Source organism: Stegodyphus dumicola, chromosome 8, assembly GCF_044657685.1.
Source record: "Stegodyphus dumicola isolate Sdum_Otavi_A_Nest chromosome 8, ASM4465768v1".
Classification (NCBI taxonomy): Eukaryota; Metazoa; Arthropoda; class Arachnida; order Araneae; family Eresidae; genus Stegodyphus; species Stegodyphus dumicola.
The window spans coordinates 193,236,738-193,250,794 of NC_140775.1; the positions used below are offsets into that span (position 1 = coordinate 193,236,738).

Genomic DNA, 14,057 nt, shown 5'->3' on the forward strand with positions numbered 1-14,057 from the left:
ATAACTAGAGCTTTTTCCCATCACTGGAAAATATTTGCTCCTTTCACACTCGACTGTATTTTGCATCCACAGAAAGGAAAAATGAAGAGCAAAAATTTGCTTATCATGCAGACACAACTCCTATGGGTAAGTACTAAACTAAACTCAGTGGCATAATAGCCCTAATGGGCCAAGGCCTGCAGTGCCCAAAATCTGCTTTCTTGACTGTGGGCCCCGGGTTTCGTAAGCATATGCCCTGAACAAGTGGTCAGCTTGTCGCAGGACCCCCCCCCCCCAGTGTTTAGTCCCCAAGCGAACTTGGGACTCATTTTATCGACAAAAATGATTGAAAGGTTGAGTCGACCTTGCCCAGCCTGGGAATCGAACTCAGACTTGTGGTGCTGCTGTGCAATGTGCTAGCCACTATGCCACTGGGCCTCCTATGGGTAAGTAGTTTGTTACAAATAATTAAATTAGGTAATATATATCCTTAGTCATTAGCGATTTATGTGGTCACTAATAAATTTTAAAAAATATTTATTAAAAAACATTATTAAAATCACTGTCTAAGGACATTTTACAGTTTAAATTAAAAATAATTACAGATATAACATTAATTCTAAAATGATACTAGCATAGTTTTACATTAAAAGCTACAAGTATGTTTTGTATGAATTACAATTATGTTTTGTATGAACAATGAAATTTTTATGCCTCTTTTTAATTTGAAAATTTTACAGACATTTTAGCTAATTTATATCAATTGCCTTCTTTTTAACATCTTTTCTCAGTTTATATATTTCAATAAAAAAACGAATGTTCCCACTAGACTCTGCTTCATCTCCCAAGTTGTTTAATGCTCCAACAATATACCTTTGAAGAACAGTGTTCTTTATCCTTATCAATTCTTTCTCAATAAGTTTCTCTCTGTTTTCAAATTTTCAAATTTAATAAACTATTTTTGTTATTCTAAAACAACTTCATTCATTTAGAATGTATAGAAGAAACCTCTAACTTTATTTCTTTAGTAATATGAGCATTGAGAATAAATAGGAAATGATAATATTGGTATGGCAGAATTTTTAGAATTCAGTGAAGTACTGAACAACAAAATATAGGAATGATCAAGAATAGACACTGGGCAGCAGAATTTAGGGCTCACAGAGACTGTATCAGAAAAATGCTAATACCAACCCTATGTATGGTGCTCTGAGCCATATAGGTTGAATCTTTTAAATTGACAGTTTTAATTCCTTTATAAATAAAAAAATTCCTTTCTCCAGATGCTTGTTCATGTGACAAGATTAGAAACCGTTTTTGCAATTTTCGATGCTTATGTTCAGTGAAAAGAAGAGATAATTAAGGGAAGATAAACACGTTAAGAGAAAGACTTCTAGGATAAAAAGAAGAAAATTCAAATAATTATGCTTTATTGTTTTCCCGAAAATTCTCCAAAAAGAAGTGTTTTGGAAATGGTGCTTTATAAGCATTTATTACCTTAAGACGCAATAACACGCCGAACAAATACTAATTCAGAAGACAAACAACAAAAATCAGCATTAAATTTTGAAAATATAATGCTGATTTTTGTTGTTTGACTTCTGAATTAGTATTTACTACCTTGTTTAATTTTTACACTCAAAATACTCCTAAGTTACCAAAATGGAAATTAATGTTGCTTTATAATATAACAGGGCAAAATAAAAATGTTTTAATTTAATGTTAGTTCTTAAATATAATTTCCATATATTACCATTACTTTAATGACATAATAAAGCTTCAAAATTTCACAAACGTCCGACTCAAAAATTTTGCACACAAATTGATCTAAAAACCCACAAAACGTTGGTAAACGTAATATTTAGCGCCACTTAATGAAAGAATTCAAATCCCCAAAATGGAAAAGTTATTTTTTATGTAATATTTTATGAACTTCTCATTTGAATAAAAGAAATAATTTCAAAATGTTTGTTTCATTTGTTTATATTATAAATAAGAACAAATTTAAACGATAATACATAAATACATATTTGTCAATAAATCACCAAAAGATAGTTCTACAAACTGCTAATTCACACTTAAAATAGCAGCCATAAAAAGCAGACAGAAATGTAAGATGAGGTAAATTAAGGACATCTTGCCAATTTCGGCTGAGATTAAGGACTTTTAGGATATGTTAGGAACCTTGTTTTAATAAATCTTTAAATTATTTATAAACTTACTCATAAAACAGTGGCAAAATTTGTAACAACATGTAAATGCTTGAATTTTATTCTTTTGATTTTAACAATGCTGTTATGAAAAATAGCAATCTTACTAATGAATTTTTGCATCATACCTCAATAAAAGACAATAATCCTGAAAAAGAGACATCCATCCCTTTAACTGCATATGGTAAGCAAAGGTATCTTTTCCCCCTAAATAAAAATCAAAAACATTATTTTATTAGCCTGCTGGTTAAGTGATCAAATATCAGATTATCTATAGTCACATTAAAACTGAGAATAAAGATACTCTCATATTACAGAGCAAACAGAAATGAGAAATAAATAAACTTTTATTTTTACACCCCACCCCAAAAAAAGTATTCTGCTTTTAGTGAACAAGTTGGCCTGTATTATAGGTATTTTGCAGGTGACATACTGGTCTCTAGATTAAAAAATAAAAATACTCTCATAATAATAGCTTTGAGAAATATATTTAGCAGCATTAAAGATACATTTTACGTTCAAACAACATAAAATATATCTTTATGCCAAATCATGACTAACAAATGCTTTGGCATATATAACATATCATCACATCTTTGGCATAAATTTTCAAGTTTTATTCCATATGCATTTTTAAGTTTTATTACACAGAAAGTTTCTTTAATAATTCTTGATTATTTATGTTATAATGATAAATCTTTTTCTTGCTTGTATACCATTAATTTACAGTAAAAGTTAAATTTTCATTGTAATCATTCAGTTGCTTATTGGTTCAAATAAAAAAGAAACAAGAATTTAGTTTAAATATTTTATTATAAGGAATAAAATATTTAAACTAAATTCTTGTTTAAATAAGTTCTTATTCTTGTTTAAATTGCATTATAAGGAATAATTTCAATTTTTAGAAGCATCATAATTGAATTCATTAATTTATTAAATTATAATTAATTTTCTTACTATTTTTCATATTTACAACTGAAACAAAGCTATACATTGTGAAATACAGTTTGTAACAAAGTTTACAAAAGGAGCTCGCACTATTTTAAAATTTATATTCATAATAGAATTTGTGCCAAAATGTCAAAAAATATACACAAATAAATAACATGATAGCTAAAATCTTACATAGTTAAATGCTAAATTAAATTCCGAGTACTTATAAAAATACAAAAATTGAAAATATACAGGATGAATAGGAAATTACATTCATCTTTAAATAAATGGTGAACATAGGAATGAACTCTCATAGAATACTACAAACAATCCTTATTCAGACAGATCAGCAGGTATAACATATGTGTTGGCTTTAAGAAGAAACAACAGCTTAGGGCAACCACTCAAGGCACCGAATGCATATAGAACGCTGTAGAATTAAAAACCAAATTTTACTGACAACATAAAACACTTTTTCAGAATCATTTACTGTTTTGTTGATTCTGTTTTATTCTTATTTTAATCCGACTATTGATTAATTTTCTCATTTCTCCAACTAACATTTTTGATGGAATTTTTAAAGCACAAATAAAAATACATAATTTGGTTTATACTTCATTACATATAATTACAATTAACTTTTTAAATGCTATTAAAATAGCATAATTTACAGACAGACCCTTAAAATAAATTTGGGATGAACATGAAGCTGGATTAAATTCTTTTTTTCTTTGAAATAGAAGGAGCTGATTTGCTATCACACTTAGCTATGACGACTGTGATGCAGTGTGTTCTCTTCTATTTTTTCCAACTTTAAAACTGCTTATTGTAATATTAAGTATGGCTCATTTAAAAACATCTCAATGAAATACTAAATTTTGTAATGCTTGAGATAGAGAGCTTCAAATTCTTCCCAATTTTGATTTGATTATATGCATTATGTGCTTAAATATTATAAAGAAATTTTTTTAAAAAATTAAAAATTTATTCATTCATCTTTAAGAAAATATTTTCCTTTTAGCCTTTTATGCATTCTTTTGTTTTTAATGACAGACAGTTAAGAAAAGATAACGTAAAAGAAAAGTTGAAAAAGTGAAAATTATTTGAACAGTATAAGAAATCTATGAGGACCGACATATCTTACAATATAAGATTATGAATTATATTATAAATATAGGACCTTCGCAAATTCATCTACATCATTTTCCTAAAGATGAAAATGGGTGGCATTTTCAAGTCTCTCCTAGTCTAAAAAAATTTTTAATGAAGAAATAAACCCAGTCATTAGTTGGTCTTTCCAGTTTCAAGTAACAGTTTCTTTTTGTTGTCAATTATTTGCTAGTAAGTCAGCTTCTAATTATAGTATATAATTGACATATAAAAGGTGTAGAGTTATTAGGTTGTTTTTGTTTTAAAGCAGGAGACATGAAAAATGTGCCTATCCAGGGCTCGAACCCTAGACTTCTCAAATACACGTTGTGTATGTTTCCAGTTACACCATGAAGGCATGCAGAAAGGAGAGAGAAAATATAATCCCCCTTTTAAAGGGTGACTGGGTACGAGAGGACCTAATCATCAAATCCTGGTGGTGATGAATTATTGTCCCCCACCTTTTAGTTTGGGAGTAGTAGAGTATTAGGGTTTGTAGGTTAACCCTAATGTAGAGTCATTAGGGTTTTTTCGAATCAGGAGATATGAAAAATGTGCAGTGCTCTCACTGGAACTTGAACCCTGGACCTCTTGATTACACATCAAGTGTACTTCCGATTATACCACAAAAGCATTAAAAAAGAAAGGAGGAAATACCCTATAAAAGAAATAAAATGTTCTTAATGTACTGGAGGGAAATTGAAATAAAACTAAAAACTGAATTGATAATTAACAAGCAAGGATAATTATTAATATTTAAAACAAGTTGATGTTAAAATAATGTTTTTCTTGGATTAATGAACTCTGTATTACTACTCTCTCAACCCTAACTTAAAATAGTATAGCTTTTAAGTCTTTAGGTGGTGTGATGTGGTGTATTTAATTATGGCAAAGCACACGAGGGCTATCTGCCTAAGGGGAGGGATGCCTTCGTGGAGGACTTTCTAAGGGAAACTGGCTCGTATACACGTTACACATGGGGAAAACCACGAAAACGCCCATGCAGCCAGCCCGGGATTTGAACCTCGGACCGAACTACCAGTGTTCAGCGACTTTACTGCTCGGCTGCTGGTGGGCTTTAAGTTTTTAGGGGAATGTCCAATATGTTATACATACCAAATAATGAAAAAAATTTAGGACTTGTTCAATCATTGGCAGAATTTCATCTGGTCATGAAGAAGTTTCTTAAAATGGCCATGAATGGGGATATAGCAGATTCTTATTGTGAGAAAAATATTCCAAATGAATTAACAGAGCTTAAGACACTGAAAATAAAGACCACAATTTTGTCAAGAGTTGAGCAATGAAAATATCACCCAAAGATAGTGAACTCAATCTCAAGAATTGGGCATACTAAACCACATTATGTAATAATTAGATTCGTTGATATTAATGATAATATTATAAGCATAAAAGAGCATTTCATGTTCTTTTATGTTTATAACTTTAAATAGTAGTAGTGCTGAAACTGGGGGTGCAAATACTTTTCAATGTACCAAAAGTTACTCTGCTCATCTTTTTTAATTCACTGATATGGAAAATGATAAATTTAAGAAAGAAAATTAAATACTTGATTTGATAAGCTTTTAAAAAAATTCAAGTTTCTATCATCCTTTCATATTTTTGTTATAAAAACTTTATATCTAACATTATGCAATGAAAATTACGTACTTTTTAGCCATCTGTTCAATGTTATACCCAGGACTTGGATCATTTGAAAGCTAAAAAAGTACAGAAAAGTATTGAAATACAAGTTTGCATATTTGCTAAAACATAGGCAGGCAAAATGTGAATGATATTTTTACCTTCAAAGCTCTAGCAAATCTGTCTAAACAATTACCAACGGCTATGTCGATAGTCTCCCCAAATATCCTATACCTTCTTTCATTGTATGCTATAATCTGGGGATGAAACAAGATATGAATCAGATATAAAGCAATATTTCCAGATATCCAATATTGTATTAACATTTAAAATTCAACAGCATACTACAAACGGTAACATAATTGCAAGAATTTATAAGCAGCATAATTTGGGAAACACAATAAAACAGTAAGTAAAAGATATATTAAAATTAAACAATGTAGAATCAGCCACTGTAATCCTCCTCACAAGAAATTAAATTACCACCCGAGATCCTTACAACTGAGATAAAAGTATTTGATAAATGTTAAATTTTTATTCTTTGAGTTAAAGCTAAATTTGTTATTCAGAATCTTCAGAATGCTACATAAAATTTGAATGCACTAATTATTACTTTAAAAATAAATTTGATACTTTTTAATTTGTTTGCAAAATTCCTACTATAATCAGCTTTGTTATACAAACCAAAATCATAGAAATTAATGAACACCCACGAGAAAACTCATTAAATCCTTTCCAAGTAAAATGGCTGCATATAATTGCCAAAGTATATACAAAAGTGTATAAAAGAATTTAAATCCAAGATATGAACACACCTCTGACACATGATTCAAATTTCAACCATAAAAAATTCAAGAATGGCCCTAACATAGCTGTTGATAGAAAGAAAGCAATGACCAAAACTGACTTAAAAGAGAATGCTGGAAGATGAGAGGAAAAAAAAAAAAAAAAAAAACAAGATGGAATAACTGGAGAAAACTACAGAAGTGGTATTAAACATAAGAGGTAAGACTTAAAAAAACCTTACATGCTTGCTATGCATGAAATTAACAATGTGATATTTCAACACTAATCAGTCATTAATCAATATTGATGATGATTATTCTGTTTCGTATATGATCTATACTATTAAAATCTGTGCGTGTCTGTTTGTGGCATTATCTTCTCAAGAATGGGGAGGGGAGTTGAGTTTCGAGAGAGGTACACCCCCCCCCCAGATTCCAAAAATTTATGGGAAGTCATTTCAACCATTCTCATCTTCATATGACTAGAGCTGCTGAGATTAATTAATTAGCTGAGATATTAATTAAAAACTTTGAAAGCACTAATTTTCACCCTCATTTTTTCGAGTGGCAACAGTCTTCCCACTGGAGATAAAAATCTGCTCTGTTTCGAAAAGCATTGTCACTGCTTGCTTTCAAATTTTAGAGTTTGTTAATAAAAAATTAGTAAGATTTACAAAATATGAAATAAAAAAATCATTGCCAAACTTTACAGTCAAATACCGAAAATCCGCCGACCTGAAATCCACGTTGGTTCTCAGATTATTAAACATTCAATTTATAGGTTCTGAAAGCTGCGACATCGAAAAAATACTTACCAAATAATGACATCATAATTACTGAATAATAATGAGTCAAAATGGAAATACCAAATTACTGATATAAAAAAGTTAAAGAAATTAAGATAAAATAAATAAGATAAGTTTTTTTCCCTCTAATCTGCATCGAGGTAAAAAAGCAGACGATTCACTCAACTCTTTGTTCAAGTTCACGATTTACGTTGTTGTATTTTCCAAGCTTGATTATTTCATTTCACGAGATTGTTTAGTGCTGCCTTTTTTTTTTTATCTGGATATTTTGTGGATAAATTAAGAATATTTTAAATTTCAGCCCTTTTTAATACAATGACAGATAAGAAACACACTCATGATTTTACTGCTTGCAACGTTGAAAAACGTAAACACATTGCATTGACGGTAACGCAAAAAGTGCAAATTCTGCAAAAGATGGAAGCAGGTACTACTCCTTGATTTATAGCAGAATGGTATGGAATTGTGACACAATTGTGTATGATATATGGAAAAATAAAGAAAAGCTGTTGAAATTTTACAGCAACAGTGATTCTAACACCGGAATCCGAAACCGGAAATCTTTGTATGAGGAGAAATCATATAATACAATGAATAATATAATCAATTTATATACGTAATAATAATTTAATGCATATAATAAATTATTGCAATAATGTATATAATAATTTAATTAAATGTATCTAATATGCCTTATTCATTTTACACTTTTAGTCCTAATATTATGCTTTATCTTTTCTGTCCCGAAATCCGCAAAATCCTAAAATCTGCACAACCTCTGGTCCCAAACTTTGCGGATTTCTGGAATTCTACTGTATTATTATTACACAAGGTCATATTCTGATGTTGAAGAAAGCATGTGATGTCATTGTATGTTGAAAATTTTTTCCTTAATGTCAGCAATTTAAATAAATAGGTGCTGTTGGCAACTTTTTTGTTTCAGGTTATGATAACTGATATGGTATCTTATTGCCACATTAATTCTTATATTGATATAGAAAAAAATGTTGTTATATTAGATTAAATTTAAATCCTGACATTAAACATATACATATTAATCTGAAGTATCAAATGTTTTTGTTTCCTGGTTTGGCAATAAAAAAAAATCATTTATGAATTTGTTGTTCCTTGGAAAGAATTAACTAACTGCATTCATACTGAAATGTTAAATACTGAAATAATGAAACACACTTTGTTTTCAAGTGTAAATGGAACTTACAAGTTTTGGTTTGGTCGCAGCTAGCAATTTTGTATACAGTACTACTTTAAATTAATAGTTCATGTTAAGTTCACATAACTTATAAATATTGCTTTGGCACTTAGCCCACTCATCTCGTAGGCTTGCTCACTAGTTATTATTAAAATCTGACATTTAATCAAAGAAATGCTTAGAACTAGCCTTCAGTTCACAAAATATGTTTTTAGCAAGTAAAACAGTATTTAGTTTGAAAAGATATGCTAAGAACTAGGGATAATTTCTATGCTTTAGCACAACTATAATGCCCTTTAAATTACGCTGGAACACTGAAATAATCTTTCTAAATAGAGTTAATCTAAAGTAAAGTAAGTAATTAATACCAAAATATAATTCAAACAGCAAAGAATTTATTGCTAGTAGTTCGATCGCTTCGACAAAGCACGTCGAAAAAATCTACTGTCGGTGATTGCAAGGCACTGCATAGCAATTATATTAGGACATTAGCTTTTATCAAAACTGTTATAAAATATTGTTATAAAATATGTTCAATATATAAGCACAATGAATTGATATAATGTAAACATAAAATTTTTAATTTTAATATGAACATAAAACTGTAAATTTGTATAAATACTTGTGTTTATTTGATTGTATTTCGGATTTTATGTACTTTTAGAGTGCTGTGGTTTGTTTTTGTTTGCTTATTTGGTCCATTTTATATAATAATCTTGTATAGTTTTATTTAATCAGATTGTAATGAATGTAATTGCGTAATAAATTATAACAATAACAAATGTGGAGAAGGGCATTATGACATTATAAGATTATTATTTAAATTAACCAGTTATAAACAGTTATTTATAATTTCAGCATTTACTATAACTTCTTTCCGTTTTCTGACCAGAATGCAAACGATTAACCAATATTTAAACTGAGGGAGGTTTTTGACTGTGTTTCGGGCTTCGTATGCACGCTGTATGTTACTTCCTTCCAGCCTGGATAGTTGTAATTTTTCGGCTTTGTGCTGCCAACATTTAGATTCTGACGCTCTGACAGAATTGCTGAAACAGCTTACCGTAGTAACATTTAATTGTGTAGCCCTTGAGTACTGTTCTCCATTTGACTTAAACTTGACTAGTCCTTTTAATTGCACCATCATGACAGCTCTGGCTGATATGGTATCACGAGAGAGTATGTTTATGTTCTAAATTCTGCTTAAATAAAAAGGTTATTTAAACCTTTTCATGACTTTGTGGTTACTTCAGACATAGCAATAATTCACTTCATGGTTGCTGGAGTTATTGGACGAATTATTAAACACCTTGAAATGCTTAAGTGACAGACTAGAGCTAATATATATTCACTCTTTCCATCTTATGCTCCAGCTTCCTTCTGTGCATTGCCACAAGTACGTCAATGCAATAGGTTAAATTCATTTTAACGTTTATTTAAGTATGAAAAAATACCATTTATGTATACATTATTTTCATTACTTTCACCTGAAGAAATAATTTAATTTGCTTAGGAATTAACGACTAAAATGAAAATTAAATATATTGTCCTTATAAATCACTAAAATATAAATAACTGAAAAAAGCATCATTTTCGTATAGAAATTGCATTTAAGAAATTTCTGAAATTGCAGTCATTAAAACTTGAAGATATTTTTAAAAAATAAAACACAATCACTCAATATAATTAAATGCATTTATTAGAAAAATGCTATATGAAATATAGCTTAAGAAATTTTCAAGTTACAAAGAAGTTGATGTAATAAACAAAAATTTAGTAATTACCTGAGTATTTCCACCACTGACATATAATACTGTTGGATTATCTGCACCTGTTATCAACCGCCCCATTTCAATATGTAATAACACAATAGTTAAGGCAGATTTAATATATCAATACAAAGAAGTTGATATAATAAACAAAAATATGGTTAATTACCTCAATATTTCCATCACTGATATATAATACTGTTAAATCGTCCTATTTCAATATGTAATAACACAATAGTTAAGGCAGCTTTAACATATCAATATTTATTTCTGAATTGATTTCACCCACAGTACTCACATGCATCTGTTAGCAACTTGCAGTTTTGTACTTAATTATATATTACCAGCAAAGACCCAATTCACAGCACAAGTTAGCCAAGTTATCTCAAAAACCCTGAAACAATACACAAATAAAAGAATTAATTGTAAGATAAATTTAAATATAGTTGCACCCTAATAAGGGAAAAACTGAAGGAAAGAGGAAAAAAAAAATTGAACTAATCAATAATTCAACTTATCAAGAAAAGTAAACAATAATTTCAAATCCTACATTTTCACATTCAGTTCGAAGAGTTCTGTTTTACTTTCTTACTATTTGAAAATAACAAAAGAACGAAAACATTGAAAGAACATCACAGCTTTTACACATACACACCTTCCAAGAAAGAATTAGAATCATAAAGAACATATATCAGTTTCCTTGTTTGAATTAATTGTAAAATTAATGTCTACGGTCTTTGGGCAGGTTCCTAGATCGCTCAGATTACTTACACATGAAATCGTGTTCTTCTAATTCTATTAATTTTTCTCTTTTTCTAGCTGATATTCTCGAAACTGAAAATTAACAGAAGTATTATATTTATCACACACTTCTGAAACTCATTCTATTATTAACACGTTTTCTTCACATTCATAACTACCAAATAAATGTTTTCTCCTAACCTGTTTTATTAACAAATTCTAAGGCACTATTTTCTACAGGATATTTTGTTCTTTAAGATTGGGGAATTTTGATCAGATTCAGTTGGTGAGAGTCTCATTTCATATTTTATTCCCAAATTCATAGATACATTCACATAAATAACAACAGTGAACTAGTTCCTGTTTTTAAATCAACTTATATATTGCAAAACTGTATCAGAAAATTCTAATTATTCTATATGCTAGTCACTTTTTTGTTCATATACCACATATGCTAATATGCTTGAAAAATCTGTTTACGGAATAGACTTTTAAAATTTTTCAATTCTTACATGGATCCTAGCAATAAACAAAAAATTATAGGGATCATCTAACACTGCCAGAAATAGCACTAGCCACATGATGTGCCTAGATATTCTAGCAGAGATACCATACTTATGCTTATTTGCTATCGACAATTAAACACAAAATATAGTGATGTGCAACTGTGTTTAATCCTTTTTTTTCTATTGTGGTCAATGTATAAAGGTAAAATTTCCATAAAAAATATGAAACAATAAAAATTTTTTCCCTATTTCAATTCTATATCTCAAATTGTAGATAAAAACCAAGTTTTTTAAACATCATACTTGTAGTTTCATTTTTCGTTGCATTTGAATTTTGATGGTATTTTTCAAATCAATGCCAAAAATAATTTCACTTTGTTACATTAACAGTTAAATTTTTGTTCACTTCTTCAAAAAAAAAAAAAAAAAAAAAAAAAAAAAAGAATGTTACAATTTTATCTAAATTTTAAAGCTCAGTTCATTAAGTTTTTGTTACTTCCAAAAAATATTAAATTTTTTAAATCTGCATATTTAAAATTACGACTGAGATCGTGACCTTCGAGAAATAAAGCCGTCCAGCTCTCTTGTGACATCACGGTGAGGAGTGCGAAGAAATCTCTCTCCTGCATTCGAAGCGAGTGAAATCACAGCACGCTACTTTATTAATGAAAGCTAATTTTATGTTATTCTGATGTAAAGTAAATAGGAGATTATTAAATAAATGATACTATCTTAACATTTATTATATATCACACTTTAAGACTTCAGATATCCGAGCTTATTTTTTTTAATGCTTGATAAAAATTTTCACCTGGATGATCAATAATTATTTATATTAGTCTCATTTTATTCTCCATAGTTTGGATAAACTTCCAACACTTCATAACACGAAAATGTTAAGCTTTCGAAATGCAAACAAAACATTGCATATTATTTTTCATTCATATGTAAACATGGAAAAATATGAATAAAAAGAGCATTTTACAAGCAGGATTGTAAAATGCTCTTGTAAATTTATTTGTAAATAAATTGTAATTTGTAAAAAAATTTGAATGTAAATTTGATTTTTTAAAATAATATATAATTTTCTTGAGTATGGCGATAAAATGAAAGAATTAGCATTTTTGGTTATTACTTTTATTTTTTTTTAAATTTTAGTGTAGAAGATCTTTTATAATAAACTAAATATTAAAAAAGGAATATTTCATAATTTATTTATTGATATAAATACATTAAAATTTATTTTTAATGATAATTTAATGTCAACATGGTTTTAAACTGTCAGATGGTGTTATTGTTATTATTAAAATAATTATTAAACTTGCAGTGATCCAGATTTTTACAGAATAAAAACCAAAAATCTATTTTTAAACTGTCACAGAAAATTATTTTACTTTAATTTTGCCGACTGTGTTTATTAAACACTTTTTTAATTGCAATATGAGTTCTTACTATTCTATATTACTCTTTAGTGAAATCTTGATATGTCCATGTTAGAGTTTATGATCAAAATAGTTAATTTTGCAGCTCTCTACAGTTTTGATTCTTTGGATCACTTATGTGTATCCTTAAGGAATTGTAAAGGGGAAAAAATAACAACTCTCTAAAATTTTAATAGACAACATTTTGAAAGGAACACACTGCAGAATTATGTTTGTATGTTTTAAATTGTAAAATATGCAAGGTAGTTAGCCGAGGTTCCCACATCTCGTTACTGATGCACACGTGGTAGAGCCTATATCATATCAGGAAAGTACAATGATAGTATAGGATACCGAACGTCCCTTGCAAAAGCACTTCATTCTGCCAGTATATTTAATCTTTTTTAATTGTTTATTCTACTGCATTGATTTAAAGCATCATATACTGTATAGCTTTTCAAAAATCTAGCATTTTGCTAATGTATGATGTTTAATTAAAAAAACGTAACAGCTTTTAGGGGAAAAAAAAATTCTAAGCTTTATAAGTAACTGGTGTAACAATATCATTTTCAAGTTTTGTTTATATATTTTTAAAAATATAATATTAATTACAATTTTCACAATAATTTTGAAAATATGGCAAAAAAAGATAAAGTGAAAAACACAAATTTGAATTTTTAAATGAAAAACATTATTACTTTTAAATCTTTAAAACTATCATGACAAGTACATTAAAAATAAAATTGAAATAAATTAGATATTACAAATCATTTAATGCTATATGATTAATATATAATCATAATGCAGTGTTTCAGCAATATATGAAACAAAATTTACTATACATTAAATAATCCTGTAGTATCATGGACTTAATTAATTTATTGTTTACTTTTACATTAGTTAT

At 28.6% G+C, this 14,057-nt stretch overlaps 1 protein-coding gene across 2 annotated transcripts in view; it reads right to left on the bottom strand.

Moving 5' to 3' along the window:
* Tcs3 (Probable tRNA N6-adenosine threonylcarbamoyltransferase Tcs3) overlaps positions 1-14,057 on the bottom strand; it is a 67,622-nt gene that overhangs the window by 31,116 nt on the left and 22,449 nt on the right. For both annotated transcript variants that reach the window (XM_085822867.1, XM_085822868.1), the window contains exons 5-8: positions 10,501-10,570; positions 6,077-6,172; positions 5,943-5,992; positions 2,318-2,396 (exon numbers count right to left, since the gene is read on the bottom strand). In XM_085822867.1, coding sequence (XP_085678993.1) covers positions 2,318-2,396; positions 5,943-5,992; positions 6,077-6,172; positions 10,501-10,570 — 295 coding nt within the window. The remainder of the gene's footprint in view (positions 1-2,317; positions 2,397-5,942; positions 5,993-6,076; positions 6,173-10,500; positions 10,571-14,057) is intronic.